This window comes from Phalacrocorax aristotelis, chromosome 2 (genome assembly GCF_949628215.1).
Source record: "Phalacrocorax aristotelis chromosome 2, bGulAri2.1, whole genome shotgun sequence".
NCBI lineage: Eukaryota > Metazoa > Chordata > Aves > Suliformes > Phalacrocoracidae > Phalacrocorax > Phalacrocorax aristotelis.
Genome location: NC_134277.1, coordinates 102,029,395 through 102,051,167, shown reverse-complemented (window position 1 = coordinate 102,051,167; position 21,773 = coordinate 102,029,395). Strand labels below are relative to the sequence as shown.

General features: G+C 40.6%; 2 protein-coding genes across 3 annotated transcripts in view; both read left to right on the top strand.

The window, feature by feature from the left end:
* The window catches only part of PARD6G (par-6 family cell polarity regulator gamma), a 71,955-nt gene extending 63,745 nt beyond the window's left edge, over window positions 1–8,210 (top strand). Inside the window, exon 3 of the mRNA XM_075084534.1 lies at window positions 5,380–8,210. Within this exon, the coding sequence (XP_074940635.1) occupies window positions 5,380–6,239 (860 nt within the window). The 3' untranslated portion in view covers window positions 6,240–8,210. The remainder of the gene's footprint in view (window positions 1–5,379) is intronic.
* A 2,360-nt stretch (window positions 8,211–10,570) lies between these two features.
* BLOC1S4 (biogenesis of lysosomal organelles complex 1 subunit 4) lies at window positions 10,571–17,774 on the top strand. Of its 2 annotated transcripts, XR_012659136.1 has the most exons (6): window positions 10,571–10,845; window positions 11,195–11,266; window positions 12,245–12,346; window positions 13,065–13,199; window positions 14,958–15,054; window positions 16,796–17,337. XR_012659136.1 is itself a non-coding variant. In XM_075084532.1 (5 exons), exons 1-5 carry the CDS (start codon window positions 10,633–10,635, stop codon window positions 16,892–16,894), a joined length of 621 nt encoding a protein of 206 aa, XP_074940633.1. In that variant the 5' UTR covers window positions 10,576–10,632; the 3' UTR covers window positions 16,895–17,774. The 2 variants fall into 2 exon arrangements, 1 of the variants encoding a protein (XP_074940633.1); XM_075084532.1 differs by lacking the exon at window positions 14,958–15,054 and having other exon boundaries at window positions 10,576–10,845; window positions 16,796–17,774.
* Window positions 17,775–21,773: the final 3,999 nt, after the last annotated feature.

Genomic DNA, 21,773 nt, shown 5'->3' with positions numbered 1-21,773 from the left:
GCTGCTAATTTGAATGCTCAGTAATAGAGATCTGTTGGATGGAGGGGTTACCCTTCACTATTAATGACTCATTGGCCTCCTTCCCAAGCTGCCTGAAGTGCTGCTCTCCCTAGTGGAAGTAATTTTGTCTTTGAAGTACTTTCCAGAGCTGTCAACTAATGTTCCACGGTTCCCAGAGGAAATAATAAGCCATGAGTGCATGTACACTGAAAACGTAGAGTCTGAAACGAACTGTTCCTATAGGAGCCTGGCAGTCTGCTCCTCTGTGGAATTTAGCTTGTTTATACAATCTTATCTGGCTAAGCTTTGGTATTTCATCTGGCAGGCAGTTCCTATGAAAAGCAGCTGTCCAAGCAGTGGGAGTGGTGCTCCTGGTGTTTTTTTCAGAAGGTCTATAATTTCTTGTTTCATGTAAATTAAAGAAATACAATATTCTTCTGGCTACAACCAGATGCTCAAAGCAGTCTTCTTTCCCTTATATACAGCCTTTTAAGTATGTTCTGCTGTTTTGAACTGTATGACTTAACTATAGGATTCATGATGCCCACCAGGAAGGTATAATCTATTCTGTAAAGGCACAGGCTGACTACAGTATTGTTAGAAGAGTACCTCAAAGATGTTACCATCTATAACTTTCTACATACATCTAAAAAATAATCTAATAGTAAAATACCCATGCTTGGAAGTGAAAACCTCCTTTAATGGGTTTTACTGTTGCTAGACCAGTGGAGGTAGTTCCACCAGTTTTTTGGTTGTGGTTTGTTTTTGTTTTTTTAAAATCAAGACAAAACCACCACTGCTGTCAAGAAAGTGAGCACAGGTACACTCTGCGTGAAGAGATCTGTAGCATCTCTCTAACAGAAAGGTTCTCATGGGTAAAACTCTATTTAGAAAAAAAAAAAAAAGGAAAATAAGCACATATTAACAGAAAGGATGCAGCCAAAATACTTAAGGTTTCATGTAACTCATTGCCAGGTAGTAAAATGTTTCTTAAAATGTACTGGAAGAGTGGGGGAGAAGAGTTGTAATCATATTCAGTGCCTACAGACAAGTTGGAGGTGTTTTTTGTGTAGCTTTGGGTTGTGGTTTCATGTAGGACAGAACTAGAAAGCTGAGGATGCCTTCTCCAACTGTGGTAAATGTTGTTCTCAGCTTCTTTTTACAGGAACAGTATTTTCAGTAGCAAGCAAATTACGGGCAGAAGTAAAATTCAGGTCTAAGTCTTCCGTAGTTTAGCGGTTATCCAGGTTTATCCATCGAGCTCATTAGTACATCTTAATCTGAAAGCGCTACATCTTGTATGTGAAAATGCTCCATGTAATTTGCCCCATAAGAAATAGGGGTCACATTCAGTACCTTAAAAGGCTAATTCTCCCTCTGTCACCTGCAGGTAACATTTCACTTGAGCCTCGTTCAAGACATAGGAAAACATGACACCCTATAAAATATGAGGCGCTTGATGGCACTTCTGCCAGTATGCATGCAGATTTCTGTAGACTTTTTGCTCTGCAGAAGGAGAACTTGATATTGCAACAAATGAAACATTAACAATGAGCTCTGTCTGGTTCCATATGGCATATACTGGTCTTCACTAGACCTGGCATCAGGCATGGTCTGTTCCATTAGCTAAAGTGGCATTCCTGCTTGCAATCCTATATGGTGAGAAACTCAAAACCTAAGAACGAGTTACTGACCTTCATTAAAAGTGCATCGTTTTAAAGTATATGACACAGTTTTCATTTCAGCCTGACACGAGCCAGCTGAACAGTATATTACTGGAAGTAGGCAATAATGCCACTGTTTGACCACCCATAGTTGATAAACTGGAGTGATGTTGGCTGACTTCTGGTTGCCTTGTGAGGAAGGAAATCTTTTTTTCATTGTATTAGGAATCAATGACTTTCTGCTGCTACAGCAACAGCTGATGTTACACTTCAGTAGAGGTACTTTGCTTTATTCCTGCAGCAAGAGTAGTGACTCTGAATAACTGGGAGGGCGTGTGTGGCCATTTTGTTCTGGGTTTGTTTTTTAAAAAATTTTTTATTTTAAGGCGAAGTCCCAAGCAAGCGTAACTGCCAGTGAACAGGTCATCTTGAATACAAATAGTGAAATAATCTCTATATTGTCAAGGAGCATGTATTCTGTACTTTAACTTTTTCTAGAAAATACAATTAATTTTTTGTGGTTTCTTTTTTTTTGTCGAAGCTCTTCAAATTAGCTCTCATTTCTCCAATTGATAATAGGTTTGAACAGTTTTACCTGTTAAAATCGGGACTTCATCCTTCTCCTATTTAATTCCGTTTAGGGTCAGAGTTGGAAACTAATGCCTGACACTGTTTTAAAAACAAAAAATCCAGTCATCAACAGGACATGGGCTTCATTTTTTCATATGCTCCAGCCCTGAAATAGTAGGTCCAAGAATGGTCAGTGGTCCAACACTGAAAGTAGCCTATATTACTTGTAATGAAATCCCTGCTTCTGCCTGGTTCATGTCTGGAGAAAAAGATAGCATTTTTGTGGTAAGCTGGGCTTTTTGTTATTAAAGAAGGTGGTTGTTTTGAAGCTGCTCAGAGGTTAGGAATGCTGGCAGTCAGCTGGGGAGACGGATTAGTGGGCTGAGTACAGGTGAGGAGGTCACAGGCACAAAACAACCACTTCTTTTGTGCCATTGCCCTGGTGGTGGTTCAGCTAAAGGAAGCTGCTTAAGAAATGACCTCTGCGTATCAGGAGGACCATCGTACTTCTGTGGCATTACTACCTGATCATCACGACCATGCATGTTGTGAGAATTAACTCTCTGGGTTGTTGTTAATTTATGGGGAAGAAAACAGTGTTGCCAACAAATCTTCCTGGGTGAATTATTTGGTAAAAGCTTTTGTGGATCTGCTTTAAAGTAATTCAGTATTAATACACTAACAGAGAGAGGGAGGGAGAGAATTGTTACCTGGGTGCTTTCGGGAAATAGATGGATAACTAGGGCATGCATTTCATTTTACCTGCAGTGCAATGGACTGCAATTGTCAACCTAATTTTCTGAGTCTTTAAGGGATGCAGCTTTTGTTTTGACTTGGATTTGCCAATACTGCAAGAGACAGTCTTAAACTCATGAACTCACATGTAATTTCAATTGCCATCTTAAACTGAAATTTTGGACTAAATTTTATCTTGGGCTTTAAAGTACAGTGCTACTGTTCTACAAGTGTAGAAGTATATTCAAGTGAGGAAGAATTTTAATTCTAAATTAAAGTTGTTTTCATAGGACTGTTGCAGAAATTTATCTGAGTTGTGAGGGTGAGCAGGGCGCAGTGTTTGAGGCTGTGGTGATGAAAGACATCTCTTGTGGACCCATACTTTACAAGGAAAAAATATTTGTTCCCAACCTTCGAAATGATCCATCAAAACTTAAAGTCTAGGTGAATGCAGATGATGGTGATTCTGTTGGTAAAAGAGGAATAATACCTGGCTTTGGCTGTCACAGGTGTCTTGTGCATTCAAAAGACTAGACGCTGAACTCGCTCTGCCACCAGGTGGACTTGAGAATGAGCCATCTCCATGCAGGCACTGTCTTGGCTGTGAATACGCTGCCAGGAACCAGTTGAGAGCTTCTCGTGTTTGGGTAATCTTAAGGACTTCTAGTCCTGTCTCTCACCAGTCTAAATAACAAAGTGGGGCCTGTGCAGTTGGTGTGGCTCTGAATAGACTGGGAGGAGAGACAAGAGGCAAATGTGAAGTTAAACATGCCAAACTTGTCTAAGGAGTATCTTTATTTCACAGAAGCTTTTCCTTCAGGATGACCTTCGAGATGCCTTGTGATGTCCTTCACTGTTAGTACAGCCAGTGTAAATAAGTTATAGGAGAATGCAGAAATAATCTTTCTGAAGTCTTCAGATTATTTCTTTCCAGCCCAAAGGACTATGTTGGATCACAGAATAATTTAGGCTAGAAGAGACCTCTGGAGGCCAGCTAATCCAATACCCTTCTCCAAGCAGACTCGGATCAGGTTGCTGCTTAGCACTTTTCTTAGTGTCCTTTGAGTTGTGTAACTTTGTCACTTAACTGAAGTGTGTCAATAATATGCCTTGAAAACTGACTCAAAAATGAGACCTTGCAAGAAATAAAAATGTAATTATAAGCTTTTTACTAACGCTTTTTTTTCAACGTTTATCAAGTAGAGGTATTGTCTTATTTTCTCAAATATGAATACGCAGGGTTGATTTGTTGGAGGTAAAATTTTCTTAATGGCAGTCCTATAATTGTGCTTTTGTGTTTTACTGCTCGTCTTCAACAGTAGAATAAACTTAAAGTCTGTTAGTTTGAGAAGTGTTAGCATGCTTAAACTACCGGTCAAATAATTTTCCACCTAGCGCATGCTTCATGTTTAAAACATGTGCAGTATTTTTAATGTGAAATTCAGTGATGTATTTTGTACATTAACAACTTCATGACTAAGTGGTTTTTTTATGCAAAGCACAACATGAACTTCTTATATGGAATAACTTGTATTATTACTTGGCTGATTTAAAGTTGATCACTTTGCACATGCCCTTGAGATACCACTACAGAGACAGAAATACTTGAACAATTCCTTAAACAGTAGACCCTACAAAGGCTGCTTTCCTATGGATCTTCCTCTCAAGGGCAGGAGTGCATGTCTGAGTCCTGCCTCTTCTGTGATCCTTAGCATATGGACTAGGCAGCAGAGCAGCTTCTTTCTCCCTGTTCTCTTTCTACCAGGCTGCTTGCTTATACAGAACTTTTTTCGTGCTTGGGGCTTTTAGCACTTTTTATTGCTGTCAAGTTCAGCTGAAATGAAGTAAAATATTCCAAAGAGAGAAAGATGCATGTTAACATAAAATTCCTTACTTAAAAAGGCTAGGCTAAAAACGCATATCCAACTACTCTCTCACACCTGCTTTCATGTTTATACCTAAGGTCTGCTATCAGTTAAGGCTGTGTATTGGATATTAAAATAGTCCCCTGTTCAGACTTTTAGGTTAGGAATGTGTTAGGTACACTCCTTGCCCACTTGAGATGTATGTGTAAAATTACAGTCCAACTCTGAAAATATGGTCTCACATCTGAGATGGAATATCAGGCCTGCAGCTGCAAGTAATTGCATCCTGCACAGCTGACAACAGGAGTTTGAGAATCAGAAGTCTTTTTCCTTCAAAATACAGAAGAAATAGAGGTAGTCATTGAAAACAACTTATGCTGGATGACGGACATAAATGAAACAATGCTTAGAGTAAGCAGAAGAATTAATTTGATTTTTTTCTGTATTAGGAGTGTGTCTTCACTGAGCCAGATTGAGGAGGAAAATGCCCTGTAGATTGAATTATTCTCTGGTTGATTGATATATTGGTACTGTTTCTCTTTCAGATGAAGTGGACTACAGTAATTTTGGGACCAACACACTATCAAGGAAGAAGAAGGCTCTGGTGACACTCCGCAATGACAACCTTCGCCGGCGTCCCCACATTAACATTAGCATGCCTCATGATTTTAGACCAGTGTCTTCCATAATCGATGTGGACATTCTTCCTGAAACACACAGGAGAGTGAGGCTGTATCGACATGGGTGTGAGAAACCCTTAGGATTTTACATTCGCGATGGCACCAGTGTAAGGGTTACTCCTCATGGACTAGAAAAAGTACCTGGTATCTTCATCTCTCGTATGGTTCCTGGAGGCTTAGCTGAGAGCACGGGCTTGCTGGCTGTGAATGATGAAGTCCTGGAAGTTAATGGCATTGAAGTAGCAGGAAAGACTCTTGACCAAGTCACAGACATGATGATTGCCAACAGCCATAATCTTATCATCACGGTCAAGCCAGCAAACCAGAGGAACAATATAATTCGAAGCAGTAGGATGTCTGGTAGCTCTGGCCAGTCTACAGACAGCACTGCGAGTCACCATAGCTTGCCTACATCCCACATGCTCCAGAACTTCCACCCTGATGAAATGGAGAGTGATGAAGAGGCTGACATTGTCATTGAGGGCGGCCTGGAGCCACAGCACATTCCTAAACTGCACAGCCTTACTTCCAGTAGCCTCTCTCGAATCAATGGCAGCAGCCTTAGCCACAGACTTCAAAGGGACCTGGTGCTCAACAACAACTCTGGCCGAGAAAGCAATGGCAACATCCACAAATTACTGAGTTCCTTAAAAACTGATCCCCGACACAGTCTGGTTATCCCCAGAGGAGGTATTGAGGAGGATGGAACAGTCATTACACTTTAGTAGCAATTCCTGCAACTCTCCTTTCAGTCTTAAGTGCCAATTGGGACAATTGACTCTTGCAACATGTTATGCACAAAACAGAGAGCCAATACTCTCGTAGACCTCATGGGTGCAGAAAATTGTTGCTTTCTAGGAAACGTGGCATCTGGAGTTAGACATAGAACTGTCATGCAGTGCAAAATCTGTCAGGAGAAAGCCAGAGTGTAATACCTGGTTTATGTCCCAGCCCTAAAGTGAGAACACAAATTTGTTTTAGTTGGTATAAATCTAAGCGAGTCTTACAGTTTACAGATGGCAGTGCCACATACTTGGGTTTGAATGCATGGGTGGATGTATTTATACATGCATGCATATGAATTAGATTTTAATAGTAACAGACATGTCTGAAGTGGAATCTGGTTTTCTTCTAATACCAGTTTCAAGAGAGTGCTTCTTGATAGCCATCCGATCTTCTACCATTGCAAACGGACCTTCCACTGACCTGCTTACACCATATTTGCAACCTTATGTCTAATCCAGACAAGCTCTTTAAAAGTAGCGGTTTCCTACTGGTGGTAACAACGTTAGGGAGATGCTGCAAATATATTTTCCAAATGAAATTTTTTTTTTTTAAAGCCTAGAGAGGCGATGGTGGAGATGTTGCTGTTATTGCTGTAAGACCAGCCTCATCTGCTGGTCAGAGGCAGGCCTGCCTGCAGCACAGAAGGGGAAAGGAAAAATCTGATAAGGGCTTAAAACTAGGTTCAGCACCATTATGTATAATGTATTCTTTTTCGATATTTATTAGATATTACCTCTTTTTCAAATTTTCTTTTTCCTATCATCTCTGTTTTTTTCAATATCATGGTTCATGTGAATTTTAGGGATGCAAGTGAGAAGGCAACAAAAGTGGAAGAGTGTGCTAGGACTGTCCCCCTCACCTCAGAGCTGACACAGGTCCTTGCTGTACCTTCGGGGCAATCTAAATCCACAAGGTCTTTCCTTACATAAGATTGGCAAAGTGCTATGCAGAGGAGGGATTTTAACTGACTGACAAACCTAACTTAGGATATATCTGTTATTTTTTGGACTCCTCTAGTTGTCATAAAGCTTAATGCCAACACAGGACTTCTAGAAACTTAAAATATACTGGATGTTTGCGACAGTCAGGCATCTTTACTGGATGCCTTACTGGATGGGTAACCAGTGACTGTTGAGTCGATAACTGTCTGCTTCTGAAAATGCCATGAATTTATGAAAGTGGTCTAACCTAAGATATTTTGTTATGTCTTGATCAGTGTAAGGAACAAATCATAAATGTTTTACAATGTATTTTTCTACTTTTAGCTTGTGTCATTTTCCTTTTTGTTTTAACTTTGTAGTATATTAAAGCTTTTTTATATGGTGGAATAGACATTTCTTAAATATTGTACGGATATGGAAATACAGAAGTCTCGGTTTGAAAAAATTACATTCCATTTTGGAATCTGTAATGGCTGGACAAAGGATGTGTGGACTAATTCACTGTCGCTAATTTAGAATACCTGTGGAACAACCAGTCTTCTGCTCATCGTTAAATATGTTTGGGACATTGAATTTAGTTTATTTCTTTTAGATTTGTTTTAAAAGTTTACTTTAAATTTTTTTCACTTACTCTAATTAAACCTCTTCTAGGAATCACAGCAGTTATAGAGCTGTACTCTATTTTTCCTAGCACAGTAAGAATAGAACATTGATCCTGTTCATCTTAAAACTGTGTTTGTACTTTTACCAAAGGTTTTCACTTTTTAAAAAAAATCTAATTATTGTTGCAGTAAAAAAAAATGGATAGCTGGATGTGCTTCAGTCAATCAGACCATCTTATCAGCAAAACTTTGTCACACCTTAAGTAAGACTAATGAATAAGTGGATTTGTCTGGCTGAAGTTACTCATTTTACCTTATTTAATGGATGAAGATGTGACCTGTCTGCAATAAAATGTGCACTGTCTTACTTCTGTGCTATATCCTTTCCCCTACACTCAAGCACATCTGTCTGTAGAATTATCTCCCTTCCCAGTGGAAACAAGATAACCTGGTTTTGATGATTCTTCAAATACATAACCATTTTAGTAATGCTTTTCTCTCTGCTGGTACAGGCTTTGATTCCTCCGATTGTTGTTACTGATACCAAGTTTCTCTCTATAGTGTTTTTTCCCAGTACGGCTTTTCCCAAAGCGTACTGTTACACAGATTCCCATGGGAACCAAGTAGTTTGCTACGCTTCTCATAGCACGGCTTGCTTCAAACCTCATGGCTGTGAGGACTTGGAGTAGGTAGTTCTGGCTCCTCAGAAAAAGCCCACGTGACCTCTGGCTTAGTGATACGCTGCCATGCTGCACACCTTTACCTAGAGCCTGCTCCGCAGCTGTCCCAATAAATTGTGTTAGTACAAACTATCCAAACTCCTCCAGCTAATTTATCCCAGGACCTAGGAAACATAAGTTGCATTTCCTTAGAGTTCAATTACAAGCTGAGAATAGCAAAATATTGATGTATGAGTTCTGGAGGTAACAATGTGGGATATAACTTCTAAGGCTTGCAAACATTTTGTGCTCATTTGCATTAACTAGGCTCACCAGGCATGTGCGGGATGGCCAGGGGATCAGGCCCAGCCTGTGTGGGTTCATGAAAGGCAGGTTGTGCCTGACCCCCCTGATCTCCTATGACAGGGTGACCTGCCTAGTCGATGAGGGAAGAGCTGTAGATGTTGTCTACCTGGACTTCAGTAAAGCCTTTGACACTGTCTCCTATAGCATACTCCTAGAGAGGCTGGCGGCTCAGGGCTTGGATGGGTGCACTCTTTGCTGCATAAAAAACTGCCTGGATGGCCAAAGCCCAGAGAGCTGTGGTGAGCGGAGGTAAATCCAGTTGGCTGGTCACGAGCAGGGTTCCCCAGGGCTCAGTGTTGGGGCCAGTCTTGTTTAATATCTATCAATGATCTGGATGAGGGGATTGAGTGCACCCTCAGTAAGTTTGCAGGCGATACCAAGTTGTGAGGGGGGAGTGTTGATCTGCTCGAGGGTAGGAAGGCTCTGCAGAGGGACCTGGACAGGCTGGATCGATGGGCTGAGGCCGACTGTACGAGGTTTAACAAGGCCAAGGGCTGCGTCCTGCACTTGGTTCTCAACAACCCGATGCAACGCTACAGGCTTGGGGAAGAGTGGCTGGGAAGCTGCCTGGTGGAGAAGGACCTGGGGGTGTTGACTGACAGCCGGCTGAACATGAGCCAGCAGTGTGCCCAGGTGGGCAAGGAGGCCACCAGCATCCCAGCTTGTATCAGGAATAGTGTGGCCAGCAGGAACAGGGAGGTGATCGTGCCCCTGTACTCAGCACTGGTGAGGCCGCACCTCAAATGCTGTGTTCAGTTTTGGGCCCCTCAGTACAAGCAGGACATTGAGGTGCTGGAGCGTGTCCAGAGAAGGGTAACGAAGCTGGTGAAGGGTCTGGAGAGCAGGTCTTGTGAGGAGCGGCTGAGGGAGCTGGAGTTGTTTAGCCTGGAGAAGAGGAGGCTGAGGGGAGGAGACCTTATTGCTCCCTGCAACTACCTGAAAGGAGGTTGTAGTGAGATGGGTGTTGGTCTCTTCTCCCAAGTTACTAGTGATAGGACGAGAGGAAATGGCCTCAAGCTGTGCCAGGGGAGGTTTAGATTGGATATTAGGAAGAATGTCTACTGAAAGGGTGGTCAGGCATTGGAACAGGCTGCCCAGGGAGGTGGTGGAGTCTCCATCCCTGGAGGTGTTCAAAAAATGTGTAGACATGGCACTTCAGGGCATGGTTTAGGAGGCATGGGGGTGTTGGGTTGATAGTTGGGCTTGATAATCCTAAAGGTCTTTTTCCAACCTTAATGATTCTATGGTTCTATTATATGATTCTGTAAACTAGAGGAAAAAATCTTCTATTTTTGCATGCACCATATTGGTTACTGATGAAGGTGTATTATATTAGTTGTCTTTTTAAAGATGAACCCGTTTCCCAGTTCAGCCTCTGTGCTGAAACGAGACTGAGTGGCTGAGGTCGTGGCCCCCTCCCCTGTGATGTTAAACTGTTGAACGGGGGTTTAACAAAGGGTGTCTGAAGGAACCGCGGCACGTTAGTCCTCTTTGGAGGACAGGCGCTCCATAAAGATTCTGGCAAAAGGAGCCACCTCTCCGCCCTTGACGCTGCCAGCGCAGGGTAGGGACCGGCCCGGAGGCGGGGGGCTGCTCGGCGGCAGCAGCCGGCCCGCGGCACCGGCCGGAGGCGGGCCCGCTGACCGCAGCGGCCGTCGTCCCCGCCCATCGCGGCCGCGCCTGCGCCGGCCCCGCTCCGCTCACGTGGGCGGTGGCACCGCCTGGGGCGGGGCGGCGTAGCCCCGTGGCTGTGGCGGCAGCAGCATGGCGGCCGCCGCGGGAGCGGAGGAGAGGGACGCAGCCGGCCCGCCGGGCGCGTGCCCCGGCGCGGACAGCGGGAACGTCTCCCACAGCCACAGCAGCGCTTCCGGCCTCGGGGAGCCGGAGGACGAGGACGCCTCGGAGGCGTCGCTCAGCGCCGCCGCCGCCGCCTATTCCGCGTGCATGCTCGCCGACCGCAGCCTCTTCAGCGAGCAGGTGAGGGGCCGGGGGGCGCGGGCGGGAGCCTCCGCACCGCCCCCGCGGCCGGGCTCCCCGGGGAGAGGGAGCAACGGCCGGCCTTGCCCCACAGAGCGGGCCGGCCGTGCCGGGAGCGGGTGGGACGGGGAAGGGGGGGTGTCGGCGGAGCGGGGGCGGCTCGGCGGAGCTGTGCGGGAGGCAAGGTACGGCCGCCGGTGTGTCTGGTCGGCTGGCGTAACGGGGCCGAGAGGGGGCAAAGCTGTGGGATTCCTCTTAAGGTGGCGTTAGTCTGGCTGGTGTCTGTACTCGGGGGAGTCTGGGGGCGTTTTGTGTTCTCAAGTACCTTTAAAGGATTCCTGTTTTGCAGATAGACAGCTTAGACAAGAGCCTAGAAGATTTGCTGACCAGAGTGGATGAATTTGTGGGAATGCTGGATATGGTATGTGTAACTTGCATGAAGTTGTGCTTTTGAATTCAGAATATAGTTTATTATGTACTCTGGCTCGTTTAAAAATTCAAGATGCAAAGCAGCCTTTGGTCTAGGCAGACACGTTCTGACACGAAAAGACACTTGATAATTAGAAAACTTATGGATGAAAACTACTGAACGTTCATGTTGGAGCAAGATGTGCCCGTATAACGGCATATTTACATCGTTCTGTTTGTGTATTTGTCCATGTACGTACGTGAAATCCAATTTTGAATGGCATAAAGATAGGCGCCTTAAAGGACGACGCAATATTCTACTTCTCCTTTAAAATACGTAAAGACATCCTCTCTGAGTTTTGTAATCAAAGTAGCTGCCAGAGTTGCCAAACGTCCAAAGCTGGATTTGTCTTGAGGGGACCCTTTCTTACCCTTTCTTCAGAAAGGCAGCTTTGTTTTCACTTTTGCGTGGGAGGAGACAGGAAACTCAATGGAAAGTTTCTGTAACGTGACACTGGTATATAGGCTGCCTTTTAAAGCATAGCACGTGTGTTTCTCCTGCACTAATCTAAGGGGAACTTTACTGTATTTGTTTTTTAACCGATAAAAAAAAATTCTGTGGCCTGGCTTTTTTTCTTATTTAGCAAAATTGAAGAAATGTACAGGTAGTAAAATTTAAGTAATAATTTTAGTTTAATGCATTTGATTCTTCAGTGTGTCTTGGGAAATGTTCCATGTCTTAGTTCTGATAAGGCAGCCTATTTTTAATATAATTATAAAGGTAAATGTTTGTCTATGCAAAATAAATTTTGTTTAAAGACACTTGCTAAACTGTACAAAGAAGCTAGCTTATTAGCTTTAATCTAGTATTTTTAAACTATGAGTTTTACTCTGTTAATTGGAGCACAGTTCTAGTTTCCAGAATAAAACCTACTACTTAATATTTTGGTTTATTTGTTGACTTTGGTATTATTCCTTTGAATCGTTTTAGATTCGAAGTGATTCCTCTCAAGTTGTCAATGAAAGTATACCTCAAATTTACACAAAAGCTACAGAAATGAGACAGATCTACAGGAAGATTGACAAACTAGAGGTATGTATTTGAGATATTCTAGATGTGTTCCGTTTGTCAATAGGGGGAAGAATCAATCATATGCTGTAATTTCATGTCTTGTGCGTGTGCATGCATGTGAAGTGGGTTCAGATCCGGTTGGCTCTCTATGTTCAGTCTGGGTTCAATACTTCAGGATTAATGAAGAGAACACAAATTGTTAAGAATTTCTGGAGACTATGGGGCGTTCTAAAACAAAATGCCTTTTAAAAAAAATGCTATTTACTGCTGGAAGCAAGGCAGCCATCTTTCTTTTTTCAGAAAGTAATAACACCGCTTTTTCTTCTTTTTTTTTATTTGTTCTTTTTTTTTTATAGTATCTTTCAAAGTTATTGTCCTGGGAGCTATTTGGAGGCTAGTAGAATGAGAGGTCTGTTGATCCCTGGTAAAGCTTTGAAACTGTGATTCAGATCCCTGGTCCCACTTTTAACAGAAAGGTGGATAGAAGTCTAAATTCTGAGAAGTCTGTATTAGTTATTTGAGAGGCAAATAGGAAAAGGATTTAACCTGTTTTTTGAGCCTTTTAAGTATCTCGAGGAATTTTTATCAATCAAATGGACTTGTAGGTGGAAGGGAAATAGAGCATGGAATTTTTGACTCTCATTTAAGTAATGGAACTTTCACCGCTGTTGTGCAATACATAATCCTGCTCTAATCTGTTAGTGAAAAAGTTGGATTTCTTTTGGTGTTTTCACACTAGGCTTTTGTGAAGATGATTGGAAATAGTGTAGCTGGACTGGAAGAACGGGTCATAAAGGCAGAAACAGATCTTGGAGCTTTTCCAAGCACTTTCAAGAAAATCTTGAACACAATCAGCATACCATCCTTCCTCAATGTAAGTAAGCTATTGTTATCATGTGACCAGCTTAGTTGCTCTGCTTGCCAGGGTGGGTGATTAAAAATAATAGTAAGTTTGTTGCACATATGTCTGAATTTAACTGTAAAACTTTCATATACTGCTATTAGCATTTTTGCAAAGTTCTCAGACTTCACAAAAAAAACAACAACTTTAAAAAAATCACAAATTCTTACAAGGATTTGTGGAACTTTCCAAAATAAGGCTGAACACATGAAGAAGGGAATGTGAAGAGCTCAAACAAGCGCATAATGAATAAGTCATTATATAAAAGTACCCCGATCTCTGATGGTATGCAAAGCAAGTAGGAAGAGCCTGTACAGACAAAATGGTTAAAGGATCATACTGCATTAAGAATACCACTGTAGAAATGTTACCAAAAAAGGAAATGAAAGCTACACTGCACAATATTTTTTTTTTTAAAAAAGGTTATTTTTACTGAATCCACACAGTTCAGTAATCATATAAGCATTTTGTTAAACTTCTTAAGAGTGCGGTTTTCTCTGCCTTTCCTCATTACTACTTGTGGACTGTTTCTCTACAGAAGACTTGAAGTACTCTCTCTAGTTTGTAACCAAGAGATGCCATACCTAGCCTTAAATGCTGGCACTATGCCCTAGTTTTAAAATAACCTTCTAGTTTAACAAAAAATAAAAATTCTTCTCTTTTTAATCTTCTGAAGCACCTGATGCTTCTTGGCATCACCTGCCAGTGCACCATTTATAAGTACTCCTCCTTACGTCATATTGTCTTTTCTTTATCTTTTCCTATATTCTTCCTGTACTAGCTCAGGTTTCTGTACTGGTGAGAATGCTGAAATTTGCAGAGGGGTAGAGGAAGGTGGCTGTGGCTGTTGAAGTATTTGTGTTCCTACATATTGCAAGCACATGTGGCAGCAGAGAAAAATGGTTGTAAAAAGAATGTGTGTTGTCTTTGTAAGACTCAGTTCAGGAAACCTGTTCTTCGCTGCTATTTCCTGTGCAGTCTCTAAGTTAGTTAACTTCCCATTCTGTCATTTTCTTTAGTGTTGAAGTTGAGTGATGTCATTTTTTTCTTAAATAGCCGCTTTGTGTTGCATTTTTTTTTTATGGGCCAATTGCAAAACCAAACAACTGCTGCAGTTGTATTGAAGAATATTCAACGGTGTTTTCCATTTTGTTCCTAAAAACAGGTGTCAACCACAGAATTATAATCTTCAACTTAAAAGTCTGAAAGTTCTAATAAAGTGGTTTTTCAGTGTTGCGTGGGAACACTTTGTAAGCTTCGCAGTTTTTCCACAATAAGGTGGAAAGTCTCTGAAAGTGTCAGCAAGCTGAACTTGGCATGTCCAGTGGTTTCTTGGTTTGAGTATGGATAGCAATAAAATCAACCCTCAGAACTTAGTGGTATTAATGGATTAACTAAAAGGCAGGTGACTGTTTCACAGTGGTACTGAGAGCATTGCATAGTAAAATATCTATTTTCACTAGTAAACACAATCATGTGTGAATGAAAATGCCTGTGGAGATTTCTCCTCATGTCTAACATTCAATTAGCTCACTTGATATATCAACCCTTTAGAAAAGAAGGCCTATACCAGTATCATGATTTTCTCTGTAGCTGTAGTTCACATTTTCCCGCTACAATTTTAATTTAGTCAAGTCCCCTCACTCTCTTCCCATTTAAATGTAACTGTTTCTTTACCCAAGAGACATATTTTGTATTTCTTAAGTTGTGTATTTGTAATCTCACTTTCAGATTTTGCCCCAAGTTCTTCCCTTGTGAATACCAGGCAGTGTAAAGTACAGTACTGTAAGACTTCTAATATCACTAAGGATGTAGACTCTCTCAAAAGGTAAAAATGACTGCTAAGCAGCTGCAAAAATAACTATGCATAAATATGTACTTAGGCAACTGTGGTTACTGTCCCTGCCTATGAATTTCCTCACTGGATTGAAATTGTTCCCTTCTTGCACATATGCAAATATAGTGCCTCTTAAATCAGTGTCATGAGTTGCAGAATACCTGTGACCTCAGTTTCCCTTTCTTGCAAGGTGTTTTCTCATACAGCAGTACAGGATAAGAAATTGTTTTTAAAAACAGAACTTTGATTTCAAAGATTCTTTTTACATTTGGCAAAACTTCTGATACACAGAACACTGATAATATCCACTATTTATAGGTCAGATCTGTTTATATTTTTTCATTACAGCTCGAATGGCAAACCAAACTTATTTCAGAGAAATTAAGGGTATCGTAAAGTTAGAGGCAAATATAATTTAAATGTCATAAATCAGCAATTTTATATCTAACAGGACTATGTACTCAGTTCATGTGGAGTACAGGTGTACAGCTCAACCAAGTATTGGAAAATCTCCACTTAGCTCTTTTGTAGGTATGCTTAATGATACCCTCATTTTGGTACTGTAAAAGCATTCTAAACTCCAAGTATACTAATGAGTTTTGGTATGCTTTTAACTTTATTATTGGTGAAGACTCTAATTTCCTCATCCCAGACAGGCAAAAAAGTACCTGAAGAGCTCTGCAGACAAACTGACTGAGAGCTCTGCAAAATAGTTTATCAATAGTATTATCTATCAATAGTATTATCTGTCACTGTGAGGGTGCCAGTGCAGTGGCACAGGCTGCCCAGGGAGGCTGTGGAGTCTCCTTCCCTGGAGACATTCAAAACCCGCCTGGATGCGTCCCTGTGCCCCCTGCTCTGGGTGTGCCTGCTCAAGCAGGGGGGTTGGACAAGATGATCTCCAGGGGTCCCTTCCAACCCCTGCCTTTCTGTGATTCTGTGAAAATCTTTTCATGAGTCCAGAAAAAAAATTCTAATGAATAAAGTCTTGATTTCAAGCCTTCTGATTAAGATGATATGTTGAAAACCTATAGTGGGTGTGTGTTGCAGTGCAGCATTATTGGCACGCAGGATTGCTGACACGATAGTCAGTTGTGGTCCTTGCTGTTGTCTCTTAGAACGGCCCATTTGGTATAGCAAACCAACATGCAGTTAATATTTAAAAGAAACATGAACACTTTCCCTTAAAAACAGTGTAACAGCTCTTTTCCAGTCCACTACCATATTGTTTTTAATGGTATGTCATAGTATATATATACTAACACATTTGTGGTGAAGAAAGAAGCTCAGCAGGAGGAGTAGCCTTCTCGAAAGAAGCATTTGCTAGGCGTGTTTCCACATGAAGACTTTTTTAACTAAGTGAATGAGAACACAGGCTACGGTTAACTCAAAGGCCGGAGCAGGAAAGGTAAAGGTATGTGGCTTTGGAAGGATGAAGGTTACAATGACTATACCATCACCTGGAAAGGTTTATGCGTTTGGCTCCTGCAAAGCTGGTGTATCATACACTTTCCAGGACAGAATCTGTTCAGGTGATAGAATGGCAAAAGTGAAAGGCTGCTTTTCACTAACATTAAGAACGTGTCAGACCCATCTGAGCTATGATTAAAAATTCACCTGACGAAAGAGATGTGCCTTTAAAACTTTTCTTGTTTTGCATTTTAGCTTTGTACGCTTTGTTTTAAAACTTGCTTTTTTAAGAAGGCGAAAAATAAACTTATCTAATTTGCAGAAATCATCTTCCTCACGTCAACAACAGACCCTCTATGAACCTCCAGTCCTCTTCAAGACTGAAGACTATTTTCCATGTCTTAATGAAGCACCTTATTGATTTTTGCTTTGGGATTGATACGAATCAGCCAGAACAGACACAGCCAAGTGAACAAAAGAAATGCTAACCTCAAAATAGCTGCATTTCTGAGCATTACTGATGGCATATTGCCGAACTGATTCTCATTGTCTTCCTTCAGGCAGTATTTTCAGGTAATCTTTCTTTTGTGTACATTATTTCAAGTCTTCCTAAAAGACAGGATACACTTTCAGATTATAGTGGGGAAGTAATTTAGGGATACTTCTGCATTATAACTTTTTTTTTATATAGGGAAATAATAGGAAACATACTTTTATATATAAATCTTTTAACACATAAATGTCTGTGCTGCAGCAAGTGTAAATAGCTGTACCACAAGGATGTTTGTTTTGGATTTTCTTTTTTTTTTTTCTAATGTACTGATTGAGGTGAAAGAAAAACTATGCATAAAACCATCTACTCCCAAGTTTTGGTCCCTGTGGTTTGTACAGAGAAATGCACCACATTGGGATGTACAAGTTGCAAGGGGAGGACTTGGAAGACCGGTGAGGAGTCAAGGGCAAGGCTCAATGCATGTGATCTAGTCCCAGTTCACAAATCAACCGTCCTGCCCCAACCGATGATCGTCAGGTTACAGTGACCTGAGCTTCTAATTATTGCAGCATTGTGGTGTTTGGTGTGTTACCAGGTGGGCATGATATTTGTATATATATATAAAAAAAACCTGCTGTCAAAAAAAAAAAAGGTATCTAAGTTGAGGCAGGGACGTCCCTGGACTGAGCCTCGATCGGGTGCCTGACCAGACTGTCTGCTTTTCCCTTGCAACCCTCCATGCGGTAACTGGGGCTCCCCATGCTGATCGCAGTATGAATATATTATCAATAAACTAATAGCTGTCTAACTCCTGTTGTGGTCTTGCATTTCACCTGACAGTATTGAGCTGCACCATTGCTTCTGAGAACCTTCTTGCATACAACCTCATATAATACCTAGTGCGTGTTAATCATAAATCGTTGTGCTCCTCTGAATAATGGTTTTACTGCTGTTGTTTTACTGCCAATATACCTCACTACAAATATCTAAAATTCAAATTTCAGAGGAGTAAGGAATGCATTAGGGAAACAACAACATGTCTGCTGATTTTGTGTTGCAAGCACAGAAAAAGGTATGCAGTTGTAGAGCAAGGATTATATATTAATAGATAAAGCTTTGAAAACCATTATGGTGGTGTCTCTCAACAGCAGCAGGGACCAGGTTTTAAACAGTACCTGAAGCACCATGTAGTAAAAATAAAAGCAAAGATTGTGGAGTCAAAATTAGTAGGCTCCAAAAGCAGTTCTAATGTAGAACTTGCCTGAATTTTAACATAAAAGAGTCTAGAAAAATAACTACATGTAAAAATGCAGAAAAGAACAGACATTTGAATTTGAAGAAGGGCTTCCCCCCACCCTGCCCCGCCTCCCATACTTGCTTTCTTAAATATTTCACTATTTAGATGTTTCACTGTAGCAACAGTTGCATTTCCAAAAGGTGTGGTACCTTTCAGTTTGTGTGTAAGTAATCCTTGAAGGCTTATCAATCCTCAGTGAAATCTAGTGAGATAACATACCTATACCTTAGTGTAGCAACATAAGGCTACAGTCAAATACTCATAAAAAAGCTAATACTGATATTGCAAAAGTTAGAGTAACTTTAGAACAGCTTTCTAATTAAATGAATCAACTGCTTAAGTACAGCTTTGCCCTTTGCTGGTTCAAGCTAAAATGCAGTTATTTTTAAAGATATAATTTAAAATATCAAAATAATGAAGACCTCATCAAGCTTTATAGAGCTGAGTATTTGACACACAATATTGTTCATATTAATAAAAGAAAAAAATTCACATTCTGAAGTGGGCATTTGTGTTAAACAGTTGTATGGAAAATGTAAGTTATATTTTCAAAGCACCCCACAAAAATCATGCAGTTCCTATAACTAGTATAGTTCTATACTGGAAATGCTCCAAAATATTTTTATTACTGAAAATAATGGACAGTATGTGGGTGATTTGTTAAGGAAATGCTATAAAAGTACAGACAATAAATTGTGGCTTTTTTTAATGCACAGAACAGAATAGCAAGTTCACAGTTCACCTGTGAACTATAGTCTGGAGAAGTTACAAAATGCATTTAAAATGAAGCCATTCTCATGATACTGACAAGATCTGCACAGGCACTCTGTGGTTGAGTTTGTACTACCTTGGCTGTCTCCTTGTTCGTGGTCGGTCTCACCAAGTAGGAATAGCGTAAAAAAAAATCCCAAGTGTTCACACTCAGTAAAGAAGGACTCGGAGAATATTCCTTTATTCTGTCTGCTGTTGTTACCTTGTATTAGTGTAAAACCAGTAATAACTATATTATGAATTAAGCACAATATTTACTATTTTTGCCAGCTGCAAATGAAATCTAAATCTCAAAATCGATCAAAATCAGGTACTGATGGTCACAAGCCCAGAAACCTGTACTTGTATCTTTCTCTGTACAATGTTTATATTCCTTCTCTTGATTGGGTTCCAAGATACGAAGCCAGTAACAGTCGCACTATATTATCTGTTTTTAACATGAAGAGCTCTTCAGATAGAACTGATGTAAAGCAAGACATGAGGTTTACTGCTAAAGGTTGGTTATCGAGTGTATGAAATGAGCTAATGTTTAATATCAACACACAAATCCTACTTACCTTCTGTGACTGAAGCAGAAATGTTGAGGTTATCCTAACAGAGATAATGCTAAAAATGTTTATATTCTTAGAGTCAGGTATTTTTTAGGCAATGTCTAACTGAAACTAATGCTGCGGCTTACTGAAAGATACCTGTTTACTGTAAGACGTATGTGTATGTATAACAAAAGCTCCATTCACAAGGAACGCAGGATGGACTGAATGTTAGAGGTCCACATTTTTCATCGCTCCTGGACAAAAATCAATGCGATCTGTCTTACCTAAATATTCAGTTACATGACAAACTATGCCTGAAGTAGGCACATAAAGATTGGTATTTGTATTTCATTATTTTTGGACCTAGACATTTTGTTCCACTCTTGAGCATTGTTACTGCAGGCGCTAGGAAGCCTAAAGAAATTATAGAAGGATGCACATTACTGACATGAGAAGAAACAGATTTGATGATCGAGCTGACCAAATAAAATAATAAATTATTTAAAGATTTAACGATGCACTGGATTATGTTGACATTATCAAAACCCATAGCAGTTCATTACTTCTGCTGACAGTAACCTTCAAGGTTACGTAGTTTTACCTGAAACACTAAGAAATCAGTAGCAAGTTTAATTTGGATTCTGTCCTGCACAGGAACTGTTTCCAAATAGTAAGATCTTGAGCTGTAGAGAGTGATCTGGAGTGAAACACCACCTAGAATGAGAAAGAAGAGCCGAGATAGCTTGCATCTACATCTATGAAGAGAACTTTACATTGAAAATGGTAAGTATTTTAAGGTTCCCTTACACACAAAAAAAGAGGGGCATTTAGAGATTTTTTTAAAGTGATGATACTTTTAAACTCCCTGAATTTCCATGGAAAAAGAAATTCTAGTCTTGGACCAGCTACCAAGAAAATCCCATATGCCCAGACAGAAGCTGTGCCTTGAAAAGCCAAATTCCCTGTCAGGTTTAGCTGCACCATAATGGGGTTTGGTAATCTCTCTAGCCGCTGCAGCTAAATCCATCAGGAATGAGAGTCTTCAGCTTTTGGGATTCACAGCCTTGAAGGAGCAATGTCACTGGGGCAGGCTGTGCTGCTACAGCAGCGCAGAGGCTTTGTCCACTCCGCTGCCTTTGTTGATTCTACTTTAAGCCGGTGGGTGGTAGTACAGCCTAAAGATGGTAGTGCGGACTCCAGCTCCAGCTGATCTCTAAGAGGCTTGGGGAATTTTCTTTACCTTTTTGTTTGAGGTTATCTCCTCACAAACTTAATGCTGGTGATTTTTATGATTTGGCAAAACAGTAAAAGTAGTAGTCAAATTATGCATGATGATCAATGCCTTCAAAGTGCTAAGTAACAAGCAACGAATTAAGGGAAACAAAAGGTACTGCTCACGGGCAGTACTGAACAATGCTGGGGAGACAGAATGCAGTCACCTGTAGATACACAATTTGAAAAAGAAAAATCGAAATAATGTCTTTAGAATTACATCAGACAAAAGGAGAAGATAGGGAAACCAAAGTATCCTGTCTAAAATCCACATGAAAGACTGAAAACGTTATTTAATTTTTGTCAACTTTAATAAAGGTTGCACATTATTTGATGGAATTCTTGATTAAGTAATAGAAAAAAAGACATTAAAATTACATAAATAGTCATAAAATATGATGTTTTCTGTCAAATGTCCTATCCATACAGGACCTCAAATAGTCTTTTAAAATATGTGGAAAATATAGGTATATAAATGAGCTGACAGAGCTAAGAAAATTAACTGAATGTTAGCAAGGATTCCGTTAGAGGGTTCTGAGTGAAACAGCTAAGACAAAAAAAAACCAACAACCCCACCACTCGCTGAGCATCAATGAAGAAAGAAAAGATAAGTTTCTAATTTGATTTATCATCTCCCACTTTTCAGAAACTGTAGGCTTCTGGAGAATAGCTTGATGCCTACATTATTTAAAAATAAATTAATTGCCATCTGTTTCTTACAGGTGACGCTGTCAGGATTTTCTTTACAAGCAAGTGGTCTAGAAACCAACCTTTAAAAAAAAGAAAAAGCAATAGTTGATATTCCCGCAATCCTAGGACTTCAAAACTGAGAGCTGGCACTAAGTGTGACAGGAGCATCTGAAATGTTTCTCTGAACATCAGTCAATCTGAAAGGTTTGCAGAGGACTGCAAACTGGCAGAAAAGCTGGTTCAG

What these genes read in the sequence shown, in the direction of transcription:
- BLOC1S4 (XM_075084532.1), top strand. Translation starts at nt 10,633, where the DNA reads ATGGCGGCCGCCGCGGGAGCGGAGGAGAGGGACGCAGCCGGCCCGCCG. An exon ending in TTGTGGGAATGCTGGATATG is followed by an intron (nt 11,267 to 12,244) that starts GTATGTGTAACT and finishes GAATCGTTTTAG; the next exon opens with ATTCGAAGTGATTCCTCTCA. An exon ending in GCATACCATCCTTCCTCAAT is followed by an intron (nt 13,200 to 16,795) that starts GTAAGTAAGCTA and finishes TCTAATTTGCAG; the next exon opens with AAATCATCTTCCTCACGTCA.